This window comes from Ptiloglossa arizonensis, chromosome 9 (genome assembly GCF_051014685.1).
Source record: "Ptiloglossa arizonensis isolate GNS036 chromosome 9, iyPtiAriz1_principal, whole genome shotgun sequence".
NCBI lineage: Eukaryota > Metazoa > Arthropoda > Insecta > Hymenoptera > Colletidae > Ptiloglossa > Ptiloglossa arizonensis.
In genome coordinates, this window is record NC_135056.1 from 9661174 (window position 1) to 9675048 (window position 13875).

A 13875-nucleotide genomic window follows, 5' to 3' on the forward strand; every position below is an offset into this window, starting at 1 on the left:
AATTGTAACTATTCTAACAGAAGGTGCTCCCAAGCTTGTGTTTACTGAAGTATGTATATAAAAAAGTGAAATCTTTTTCTAAAATACAAACTTGGAATTTTACAAATAAAAAGTATGGTATTGTAAAATTTGTTATCTCCCGAAGATGCATAACTTCTGTATATCTGACTCGACTTGTATTTGATTTTATTTATAGCGTGGTTGTATTTCCTAAACAAATGATTTGAAGCTCTAAAACTAGAAATTTAAAGGTTACGCGTTCTTTTCGTGTTAAAAGTCGGCTAGCAGTACACTGGCATTTTGGCTAGCTTGTCGCAGTTATTATACCATTACACGCACCCCTTTATGATGATACAACACGACCAGTGAAAGGGCGAGCAACTCTTACGAAAATTTTATTTCTGTAATTTTTATACAAAGCAATTAGAACAAATAAGTAAGAATCAATAATATGGAAAATAATATGATTTTAAAAAGTAGAATACGCGTGAAATTTTGTAAGATATCGACGCGCAAAACTGATACAACTAAAGAATTAAAAATCGTTTACAGTGCTATACAATACTTACTAATTCTCAGTTTGCAATTGTAAAATGTCCGTTATGTAAAATATACCGCCAAATTGGAATAGAAATTTGCAGGTAAAACCTAGATTAGAATTTAAAATGAGACTGATATTTGCACATTACCAAATTCAAACACTTTTCCTTGACAAAAATTAATTTGTGAAGCATTGAATCCTTGTTTGCTATGAAGCTAACGCCGAAATAAATTATTTGCAGACTTTTGCAATTACTTCATCACTTTAAGACGAAGAAGCAGACAAAGAATACTGCTTTGACACGTATTCACACAAAGTGTTCTCCAGTTTAGCAATCAATTATTATTTCTCTTTTACAAGGACTGTTAAAAAAAAAAAACGTATTCTCAAAAATAAAAGTCGATGTCCTCTAGTTAACAAACTACTCAAATATACAACATTTTATACGCCATTCCATTTAACGGAAATGATAAGGATACCACCCCCGCTTCCTGGAGCATAACATTACATACGTCACACAAAAGGTGAACTCTAACATATAAAACCATAATTTCGTCGCAATTCGTAATAATTTTGGGGAATAATAGCTCGTAACGCTTTACGTGTATCTCTGTATATGTACATTGAATCGTGACAAAAATTTAAAATTCATTTTTGCTTGCAAAATATTTTTTTTCACGACTCGATTCCTGCCACAGTTTCGTGCTCTACTTTCGTTTTCATATCGATTGGGGAATTTTCAGCTGGATTTCCAGGTTTTTCATTTATCCGGAGTAATCGAATAGTGGCTGGCAAGGTGTACCGAGTATAAACGAGAACTTAATCGACGTCGATCAAGCTAAACCTTATCGAAGCCGCTCCTTCATCACTTTAATCAACCCCCTAGATATAGAAGCGACATCGAGTGCGGGTGATACGCTGCCTTGTGCATACAGTCGTACGTAGGCATCAATGGTACCTGTATTCTTCCGAAGAGTAAAATCGACATAGCTCTCTGTCTCGTACACTGACACCTCCTTTAACAAACGTTTGCTCAATGAATGTTTCTAGTAACAGGTGCAAAAAGGACTAACGTTTTCGTCAACCAGAAACATTTTATCCACATTAATCACATTTAGTTTAGAATCCGTTTCTCAGCCGGCGAACGAATCGCTAACAATTCTTCAAATACTTCTGTTTAATTTCTACTCGTATGCAATTGTCCGAAGGAATATTACGGAAACGACTCGACATCGATGTTACAAAATTCTATTACAATTAACGTTTCTTTAAAGAGTAATACACAGTACACCCAAAGATGTTTTGTTTTTTATCTATTCGTATCGCGATCCATAATTTTCAACATTTATATAATTCATTTTTCTTGAAGATGTTATTTCGAATAACCACGGAAAAATAAAGATGAACATTATTTCGTTATCAAAAATATTCAAATTGTATACGAAACACGTGTTTTACGTATAAATTTACATATAACTGTATATAACGAAATCAGAGGGCACGAAACATCGTGCAATGTGTAAATGACCGTGCCGAGTGTTCGCAAAAAAAAACTTTCGAATTTTAAAAAGAATCAATGATTTTCTATAATCGAAGTACGAAACGTGAAAAATTCGTGCGGAAATTTGGGGTCTACGGTAAGGAGTCTGTAAGAAGCTGAGACCATGGCCTATGTATTGATTCGAAAGTATCGATTGCTTCAAAAATAAAGACCAAGACATCTATCTTTGGTCTGATATCACTTTGGCCCCCGTTTACAGGCGTGCACACGTACTATGACCGGATCGATAGAAACGGATCACTTTCTTTTTCCTCCTCATTTATGCACATCGATCTTTTTAAAACTAGATGCATTAGCCGGCTAATTCTCGCAAATCGTACTAATAGCCATCAGATATTAACGAAACTCCGCTAAAAATGCTTTTAACGTTAAAAATAAATCCTCTACTTTTTAGAACCCTCGGAGGCGTAATTCTTTCGCATCAGAGTGTCATTTTTTCTTTGCGCGTTAACAAAAACATCAAACGAAAATCCAGGATCATATTAATTGCCCCAGGAAATATTCGTGACGTTAAATGACCGACAACGCGAAACGAAATTTTTAACAAGTCTAGTTTGAAGTAAAAACTTTGCTTCTCCTAGCTATTTATGCTCATCGATCTTTTTACAACCGGATACATTAGTGAAACACACTAATAACTGCAAGATATGAACAGAGCTATACTAAAAATATGCAAAATATCGATAATCACTCTATCGCGTTGCATCATAATTTGAATCCCTCAGAAATGGAAATATTTTTCACAGTGAAATCTCACTTTCCGTTGAAAAATTCAACGAAAATCTACATTTACGTTAAGTGTCTCGTACAATACGAGAGAGAAATTTGAAAAGGATTGAATTAATTTTGAACATTTTTTCAGTGTGATGGATTATTTGCTGTTTAAAAAAAAAAAAATAATATTTCGGACAGGATAAATTTGTTGTGTACGTTTTCTAATCGCTTCCAATTGATTTTAATTACGACGGAGGCGACCCATATATGTATCGCGCTGCTCTTCGCAGAAACCTATCCTTCCATTATGTGGAACGCGTTCCTTCCGAGTTAATAATTTTCAATGAACTAATTGTCTTCAAATCGATTCTATGCGTCACTAGGACAAGTAGTTTCCGTCTTGAATTTTTTTTTGTTATGAACATAGAATAAAAGCTTTAAGTATTCCGTAAATGAATCTCTAATTTCGTCCAATAATTAACAGGTTACTGATGATATGTCAATGATAACGATTCGTTATTACGATACAATTAAATCTGCTTACGTATTGAAATTTTCAGTTCAATAAAAGATATACTAATTAAATACATAGTTATTTTAATGTTGGATTAACGCAATCAAGTGTTTCAATGCGATGAAGAACGATAAAGGATAAAGGACGCAGCGATAAAAACGAAAGGTATCGTACCATTGTTGACGGAAGAGAAAGCCATAAAAAAGTAATTAACCATAATGTAATTCGCTCGAATTAGGATCCAGCGTGTTCGTCTGCATGGTGTATCGAATAACCATAAAAATCTCCTCTTTCTTAATTTATCGTATAAACGGTACTTGCATCAATTTCACAGCACGATGTTACGTTAAAAATATTGTTTTATAAAACTAGAATAAATTTTCGATAGATTCAACCGATACTTATAATTACAATACCTTTGTATCACGAGTTAAGAATATTCGAATTTCACCTGTGCTTTCCAATCAAATTTTAATTATATTTATTTGTTTCTTGATGGCAATCTTTCTCGACACTTGCACCAGATTCTAACATTAGAAAACAAAAAAAAAGTAAACGTGTAAAATATTTTTAAATAAAACCAAAATTTCCCCTCCAATGTTCTTTTCGATAATTTTTTTTATCGAAAAGATTTGTAATACTCTCATTGTCGATACACACCATTCAGACATTTCAATTATTTTACAACAAAGTTGTTCCATCATCATTGGTATTTACAAACCTGCTGTATCATTAAAAAGCAAACAAGTCTATTTAGTAGTCCGACATGAATGATACTACGAATTATTATCGTTCTGTTTGGTCTAGAAATAAACGCACCACAATGACAAAGACACCACCGTCACAGGTTATTTATTTATTGAGCCTCGACTCAAAGGCACGATGTAGTTTCATGCTCCATCAAGTAAAAGTGAACTTTGTAGTTACTCGCCGAGGTCAATAATCCCATGTATCTTTTACGAAATAAAATCGAAATACACCAACGATTTTAAGGCACTTGAGAAGGTCAGCGACCTACAAGCACATTTTTAGGTAATCATCACCCTGTTCACCCCTTCACAGAGAATCGTTGTCGCGACGCTAACTGGTTTCACACGCAAATTCACGAACTCGTTGATGAACGACTGACGAAATGAACACTTCAACTCGTTGGGCTCTCCTTTCTGCATATACTACAAAATGCTTTGCATTTCGAGGCAATGACGTGGCGGTAAATAACGAGAAAGTTTAAAAAGAGTAGAGCAATGATCCGAATTACGCTATAGAAATAGAAAATTGAGCGTTTCAACGGATAAAATGTAAATTAAATTCAGTAAACGATGATAATTTTCGAACGCTGGAAAGTGTGTTGTACATTGCTCAAATCTTTGGTAGTGTATATACGGGTTTCAATTTTTTAGGAAAATACAAATTCGCTTTATTTTTTATACTCTTTGTCTATTTTTTTGAAGAGACGATAATCTGATGTCGGAATTTTTATAGTTTCTTTTTCCGTTGACTTTGTCTTGTAATTCTTTTCATTTGATTGTTTCGGTAAACGTGGGTAATTTGAAATAAATGTCTCTTTGGAAACACGAGCGAATTCACAGACACGTTTCTGTGACTTGTTGATTCGAATCGTACAACTATCTATCTCTCTCGGATAGGTTTCGGTTTCGTTTATGAATATCAAAGGGATCTACACTTTTCATCTCGTATTACTAAACGTTCCCAGAAAGAATCATTTAAATTGCGTTTAAGCAAATTAAGACACAACGAGGTGGATGTCATCGCGTAATCGAGTAGATTGTGTTTGGTTAAAACGTGTAATATCCAGATGTCTGGTTTAGAAATTTGTTCAAGTCTTCTCGAACAATTATGAAGCTTTGATTTCAGCACGCTTAATTACACCTTTAACGACTATCATTAAGTCCAACTCTCACGGATCCGAAAACAATTATTTTACTCGATTAAAAGAAAATTAACATTATTGTTCACTTTAAAGGTTCTACTGCGTTTTCTACTGTTAGGTTCCGCATACATACAGTTCTTCCTGAACTTTGTATTTCGAAAATAAATTTGAATTTTGGATCTAGTTTTTTATATACTATCTTGCAACAATGTAATAAATATACGATCAACTTAAATAGAGGCTGACTTCGAAGCGACGATTATCAAGCGTTTCAAACATTTATTACCGACGTGTGAAGGCATTAAAGTCACCACTTCTAAAATGACACGAACCATTCGATCGACTCAATACCTTCATCTATCATCGCGACATATAATATCTTCTATCCTATAAAAATCGTCATTTTTACCACTCGAACAATTAGTTCGGATTCCCGTTGAAACGTTCTGTCATGTGCAGAACACCCACCGCGATCATTGTTCAACGATCCATAGAGTATACTACAATCGAACTTGGTCCTTAAATGGAACCGACTACATAAAACAGTTTTACTCTTCTAATTTTACCGTCCAATGTTCCACGATCATTGGTTAGCACTATCACATCAGTTACCGCTGCAGATTGTATACAAACAAACGTGTAAAGAAATACATGAAAATATTACATAAGTTTACTAGAGATTGCTCATAGTAACGAATCACTTTTTCAAATACATGTTCAAGATATTCCTCGATTGAAAGACCGTGTACGAGAGACGTTGCACGTTACAAAGGTGAGCCTACGGGGGAGGAATTGATCGATATCCCAACAAGTTGAAATCGTTTCTCGTGAACGATGGAAACACGATGGGTAGGACGAGGACACCAGACAAGAGGAAATCGAGACGCGAGACGGACGCCCGATCGCGATTCAAGCGTTTAGGGGAAACGGAACAGGCAGACGCGTGGGTGTTTCGTACTGTCGAAGTGGCGCAATAGCCATCCGCGGAATTGAACGTTTAACGTCAGACTGAAGGCCTTCTGGCTGGCAAACACACCTTCGCCAGAGGAAGAGAACGAGTCGAGTCTGCGCTGTTTGCACGTGGACTCGGATCTAGAGCGTTAAGAAACGTAAAAGTCGCTGGTAAGAAGAAGAAGAAGAAGAAGAAGAAGAAGAAGCGGAGGACCCTGCCAAAAATCTATACACGGTGTGTCTGAAAAATTCCAGGACTTGGTAAATGCTGGGAATAGATTGATTTCGGAGTCGAAAACCACTGAAAGAGTATTACCGACGTGTACGAACGAAACAACGAAAGACACTGACGAACACCGGCTATCGAGCACAGTCGAATTGTTTTCGATCCGAGAGTTACTTCTACGGTTTTGTTACTGCGAAGAGATAATCTTGTAAGTTTAGTAGTGTTTCACCAATGGAATGTTGGAATGAAACGATCGGACGAGTATTAGAGCTAAAGATACTATAAAAGATATAATTGATAAGCAATTTATTTTCCTCCGTGGAGGAATTCGCCGATTTTGTTACTACAGAGAGATCATTTTTTGGAATTATAACGTCTTACGACTGAAATATCGAATTCATGAATCTTTCGTAGACAATTAACGGTTAATATTCTTTACACGTGGGAATGATCAGTTTTGAAAGAAATTTGTCTGCGAGGACGCGTAAATACTATTCGATTTTGCATGTACGTGGATCTAGAAGTTTTTAGATACAATCGGTGTTTATGCATTCCAGGCAATCGTGGAAAAGCGAAACGCTAAATGATGATGCCCCAAGGTTGCCAGAATGCAACCTACACGTGCATTTCTATCACTTGGATGTTTTCATTGGAAAACTGTGCAAACTCGCGCACCATCGATTTCTGAAAGTAGATTTCTTAAAATCGATTTGATTCTTTCGAAAGAAATACCAAAAGTTTAACAACTTAATTTAATACAGGATTCTAGAAGTAATTATTATCGTTATTACAGTTTTAAAAGTTGTATCGTTATTTCAACACTGATCTGCAGAGGATTCTTAAAATTGATTTTAGTTTTCTAAAATACAAATTGGAAAAATTTGACCAAATTTTGTTTCGCTTCATTTATTTGGTTTCATTGTTTATTGATTAATTTAATTATGATTGTTATAGGAATTTGAAGATTTGGGAAAACATATTCTGTATAATAAACTCGTACGTTTTTATCGAAGGAATCTTATTCATCGTATAAGTATTAATTCAAAATACAAATTCGTTCAAAATAGCGCTGATTTTCATAACGTTTCTATTTTGGCAATTATACAATTGCGTAAGGAAGTAGTAGTGACAGTTTGACGGAGCGGTTGGGATACTTTGAGAAATGATTCGTTTCTCGTACCGATATAAGAGTGTGAGTGTTCAGTTAAACAAAAACTTTCGTGGCTCTTTGAGGTAAATTATGAGGCTTCAGAAAGTATACACGTAATATTTATAAAATAAAATATGAAAAAAACATTTGAATCAATTTTCATTGAAAAAAAAAGTAACTACTTGTTATTCTATGATCACTATACAATAGTGCTGTCTATATACAATATATCTATGTCGAGTAAACTATTTAATTTTCGTATTCTTCATTCCAGAAAATTCTACGAAGACTTTAACATTTTTTTATAAATTTCAAAATATCTTTGCATCTTCCAGACTAAAAAGAGATTACAAAAAAAACTTGGACACTTTTCTTAAAAAAGATTCAGAGAGTTTATATCTAAATTAGGCGCATAAAACAAATTTACGATTAATTACTTTGCTGTTTCGTGTAGTAAAAGATGAAAATATTACTCACTTTGTTTTAGAGAGGTTTGGATCGCTGGTCTTCCTCTTTTCTCGTAACTGTCGCTGCAATGAAAACAGTTACAGCGATACTTAGAAACATTTATTAGTTGCAAATTCAAAAATTAAATGATCCGAATCGAAATATCGTTTCGTTGGAATTATTGGGAAAATAAATTTTGCAAGACTCGATCGATACACTTTATGTATCTTACGATTCCAATTCATTGATCGAATAAACTATATTTACACGACAAATAGAAGAATTTAACGAAAACGGTCGCAATAGGAATTCTAGATTCTCACCTTGTGATGTATCCGCTCCTTGTAACTTTCAGACCTGTTTATGTTTGACGTCTTTGGCTTACTGGAAATATTTTGCTGCACCCTAAGTAATCGTAATTAATTAAGCGTAAATTAATATCTATAACAGAAATGTGCTAAGCAACTGCAATGAATAGAAAGCGATGATAATGCGAAGCTATGATTCTAAGTACAGTTACAAACGTAACATTTTCTTATAAAATCGAAGTGATAAATTATGTTGAACAAGATTTTACATATTTCGAACGAAACATAAATCAAAGATCGTAAACAAATTACTCGATCTTGGTACGTGTACGGATGTATTTTTTAAATAAAGGAAAATGAAAGAGTGAGATTGAAGTTTTTAAAAGGAAATTATTTTTCGTGATATTATGGAAATATGAAAAACATACATTTCAGAAATATCTTCTCGCGAGGAAGGATTGTCCATGCTATCGGCGTGATCAGAAGCTCCGCTGTAAGCGGAAATGCGTCCTCTTTCGCTACTACTACGCGCGTTTCCGGCTATGCCGCCCCCGCGAAGTTCTCCTGAAAACATGAAACAAATGAACGCGTTCATTAATTGTTTCCATACCCGCGTCACTCTAATACTCATTCAACTAATTTGCTGGTACCCGACCAGGTTAGGCGTCGTTCGGTAAAACTTTTCTTTAAATTATCGTGTGTTATTAATATTATTCGTTATTTGTGTGCGATATTATACATTGAATATTCAAATATTCTAATTAAATATAGACAATATCTTATTCGAATAAATACAACGATACAAATCGACGAATAATAAGAGTAATTTTTTAATTTTAAAAACAGTATACCGAATATTCCACGAAACTAGAACGGCCTTTATCGCCAAATATTATATACATACGTGTATATAAATGTTTCGTGGTTAATGTAAAAAAGGTGGAGCATCGAAATCCATTTAATTTTGCTTCAACACATTTTTTCTTATCTCCAAACATTTTGACGACAGAGGCCATCTGCACCTAGTTCCATGAGCTTACCCTTTATTTCGGTAAAGCTTCCGTGTAGTATAAAAATTGATCTGTACGCATGAATTGAATGCTACTTTTGTCGTGCATCGTTCTATCTCCCCTTTCAGCCGGGAAATAAAAGAATCTGACAGGAAAAAAATAATAGCGCAATAACATCTGTGACACAGTGCAGTTAAATTATTTTGATTCGCACTGGTGCACCGCAAAAAGGCCATCACAGATACGTTTTACGCGAAATCATTGATTTTCAATACTATACAGGGTGTCAGAGTATTGGATGTACACAAAATTTGATTTTACGTTTTCCACTTATTTTTGTACATAGAATCACCCTCTCACTCTTTGTTACTCTATATATTTATTTGGTTTAGAAAATAAACACGTTAGAACGTGTGGTAGAGAAAATTAATTATATAAATTGAAAAGGAGAAATGCAGTGAATGAACGAATAATTATGTCGTTATTGATACGACTTGAAATTAAGACTAGGGATCAAAGTAACAGTCGAGATTACAACTTTAATGAAAGCGAGAGAGTATTTTTAAAGGGTATCAAATAACAGATGTTTTTTCATGTTAAGAAATGACATCGAGTGATGTGCAATGTGAAAATGCTCAACCGCAGCAGAAGGCGATGCACTTGTTGCATGCATACTAACTTATTCTTAGCAAATTGTTCCTTGAAATACGTACTAGATAATCTATATTTCTCTTTTCGTTTTAGAATTCATATTGAAGTTTTGATACTTAATTTCTAGTTTCATCGATTAGAAGTAACTCGAAAAGTAATAGTTATTACTAGTAAAAAAGTTTCTGCGACTTTTCGACTTGACTCGTGTTTATGTGTATAAAGTAATTAAAAAAAAATACTCAGTTTGTACAGGTTAGTAAATGAAACTTATCGGAGGTATAGATAATTTAAAAAGATTTACAACGGCAAGTACAGAATGTCTATAAAAAATTTCATTTAGAATTTCAGTTGAAATAAATGGTAAATACATAAAGTAAGAAACAGATATCTGTCTTTATCTCGCCTTATCTCTATTGGCTTGATTTACGAACCTATGTTAATAACCTGTATTTATTCTGTTTATTCTAGTTGATGTTATATGCCTTTAAATTCTTCGACTGTAATTTGATCATCCTGTAATGTGTAAAAAATATTGCAAACCACAACAAACATTACAATCACAGGCACATAGAGTTTCGTTTTAAAATAGTGAACGATCAATGTTTCACCTTATCTTTAAAATAACAAAAGTGAAACGAATATTTCAATTTAACTTGGCTATTTAATACGCATGAGCATCAAATTAACACGGACCACGGTGTTTGGCATTTCTCCAAGTATCCAGTCTTATGTGGAGGCTTATCAGGTAAGGAATGCGGCTCAGGGTAAAAGCAGATCATGAGAGTGTATGTGGATAGGGTTGCTACATTAATCTCCCGTTAAACAAACATTCAGATCGAACTCGATTTATTACGTCAATATCCTTTTAAATCAATAACAACGTATTATCGAATTAGAATTCTCTAGCTATGGGGAATAGTAAAGTAGCAGTTTGCACGTGCTCGTAACCAAACACTAAAAAAAAAATTAAAAGAATGATTATTCTTGTTCTAAAATTGCGAATAAATATTTTAATTCGATGGTCATCGATAACTAATTGATGCATACACATCACAGACACATTTTTCATTTAAAATTCCTCGAAGAAAAATTAACTATTTTGAGAAAAATAAATTAATTCTACACGATGAGTAGTAATTTGTCCATTCCCATAAGGGTTGAAGAGTCATCTATCAAATTTGTAACGAATATTTTTAATTATTCCAAGTATCTCCCTATCCGACAATAATTGATTCACGTAAAAATTCTTCGTTAACTTTATCTCAATTGTTCAAAGAATGAACGAAGAGTTATATATATATCGTAACCGTATTGAACGCCGTAAAGGAAAACGTACAAAGATGGCGGATAAGTAAAATCAAACGGTTCACGAAATCGCTGGAGAACAAGATGTCAGCATTTTCCCACCACGGACAGCTTAAATGGTTGAATAAATATCCAATAGAGTTTCCTACCACCTAAAAATACTATCGTAAAAAAGTTGGTGCTTTTGAACCTCGTAAGCAGACAGATAGTTATAGATCAGCAGGGGTAGGTATGCTGAGGGGGTGCAGCGAAGGAAAAGCTTAAGTCTCGAGTATTTTTAGATAAGGCAACGTAGGCGCGTGTCGCAGAGGCCGGAAACCGTTTTGTGGGCCCCTCCTTCCCGTTTTCTTCTTCGTTGTTGTCGTTGCCGTCTGCGCTCGTGCCGCGCAAGATCTCTCTTATTTTCCTTCCTCCCATTCCAACGTATACTTGGTGGATAGTTTAGGCGACGACGAAAATCGTTCGTCAAATACAATCGACAAATGAAAATGCAAGCCAATAGTAAACGAACACCTTTGGAAAAATCTTAAACGAACAATCGAAGCCGTTAAACACGCGGATTGATAATTTGAAATATCTCGCAATGTTCTAGAGTTCATCTTTAAATACGCGAGTATTTGCACTCTACGTACATGATTCCAAGAGTTATTCCTGTAGTACATAGAGCCAGGAAACTTACATCGACTTAGAGAGAGTATTTGGAGATATTGAAAAAGTAGATTTAAATTGTCAAATTTTCTCATAACAATTTTACTGTTCGCGTACAAACGAGAGAACGTTTGCACTCCAATGACTGCTTGATCGCCAGAGTTTTTACTGCGTTTTATTCAATGGAGAACCGAGAAATTTATGTATTCTTAAAACGAGTATTTAAAAGTAACGAATATATAAATTCAAAATTTGGAAAGTGACTGTATGACATTCGAAAGTTTATCTTTGGAGTTCATTTTGTAATATGAAAGATTACAAGAGCGGTCAATGTATTGTACTCGATGTAAGATCGAGAAATCTATTTCTCTTAGAGAGAGAAATGAACAGAAATGATGTAGATATACTTATATGGATCAGAGCTCTGAATTCATCCACATAGTTAACTAGAATTTCCAGTGAATTCTGATCTATTTTCGTCTAGACACGCAGTATTTGTATAGTCGTAAGGTTGTGCGTGTACGAAATATGAAATAACGTCAAAGACGCGGAGAGTATCGTCTATAAGTTTCGCGAATTGATGCCAGTGCTGCACGTTCGATTTTTACAAGTGCATGAAAATTTATAAACCGTGTCTGGCGGCAAAAAGGTTTCAATCGACGGCTAGTTAAAACTTTGTAAATTTTGTTCCGAACTTCTGTGACGCCCAGTCTTTTCTTCGTATGGAAAAATACTCGTTTTCAAAAATTTTTAACTCTTGAAATTATCGGTGAAAATCTGACTAGTTAGAAAGAAACAGTAGTTGGAATGTATCAGATAGACGAAATATAACTGCCTGACATCGATGGAATCACGACAATTAACATTGCTAAACCAACTTCGTAATTGAAGTTATAAGAAACTAATTATTCAGAAATTCTTACTGTTCAAATTTTTACTGTTTCTTACGCAAAGTTAATTTGTGGTATTTCTTTTTTATAATTACTTCCCGAATTCATTTCACAAATAACGAAAGACGAAGCGAGTACTATTGAAACAAACCTGACTCTTTCTTTAGGGCAATGATCTTCTTCACGACGGTGTCGTAAAACTCGCTCAAAGAATCGGTTTCATCATAAAATGCACTGTCGTTTAAATTCTCACAACACGATGACACCTTCAGATGATCCAAACCGACGATCGAGGCTGTCTCTATGATGTCGCTTGGTTCGCGCGTTTTCCTCACAGCGGCAAACGTTTCCCATACTTTTCCGGCAATCGAGCCTTTACTCATGTGAGACACCACGGTTCTTTGCTTGATCGTTTTCAGCTTCGTTTTCTTCGCAACTTTGTCTTTGCTGACTTTTTCAAGTACCACCGTTGAACCTATTCCGATCGATATATCTTTTCTAGTTTCTTTTCTGTTCGACCATTCAGAATCCGCTTGGAACTTAAAGAGTCTCCGTTTTTACTCGACAATCTGATTCGATCAATGTTTTCGGTTCGTTCGTTAGACTCAAATTTCATATTAATATTTTACAACGGTTTCTTACATTTATCGTGCTAAATTTACCTCGAAATCAACATATCCGAATAATATTAAAAAAAAAAGGAAAAAAAAAAACACACACACGCACACGCGTTATCTAGTTACAATTCGAACATCGTTAAAGTTTCATTGTTCGAAAATAACTGAAACACTACGCGAAAGACACAAATCTCAGCTTCTATCGATTTTTACGTTTCTCTTTACACTTTTGTACAAACGATAAACTCGGTACTGGTTACTTTCCCGATCGTTTGATCGCATTTTGCGAAATAATCAACGATTGAACAAAAATCAAGCGATACAACGTAAAGATTGAATATTTATCGGATTCTCTTCGTTCCAAGTGGACCGTTTAGTTATTCACACGATCTTTACCGTCGCCCTTCAGCTTTCGATTGAATCTGTTCCTGCATCTCTCTGACGAAAGCCT

At 34.6% G+C, this 13875-nt stretch overlaps 1 protein-coding gene across 2 annotated transcripts in view; it reads right to left on the reverse strand.

The window, feature by feature from the left end:
* Positions 1-13875, reverse strand: part of Rhogef2 (Rho guanine nucleotide exchange factor 2) — a 44440-nt gene that overhangs the window by 7841 nt on the left and 22724 nt on the right. For both annotated transcript variants that reach the window (XM_076319976.1, XM_076319977.1), the window contains 3 exons: positions 8732-8867; positions 8319-8400; positions 8026-8078 (listed from right to left, as the gene is read on the reverse strand). In XM_076319976.1, coding sequence (XP_076176091.1) covers positions 8026-8078; positions 8319-8400; positions 8732-8867 — 271 coding nt within the window. The remainder of the gene's footprint in view (positions 1-8025; positions 8079-8318; positions 8401-8731; positions 8868-13875) is intronic.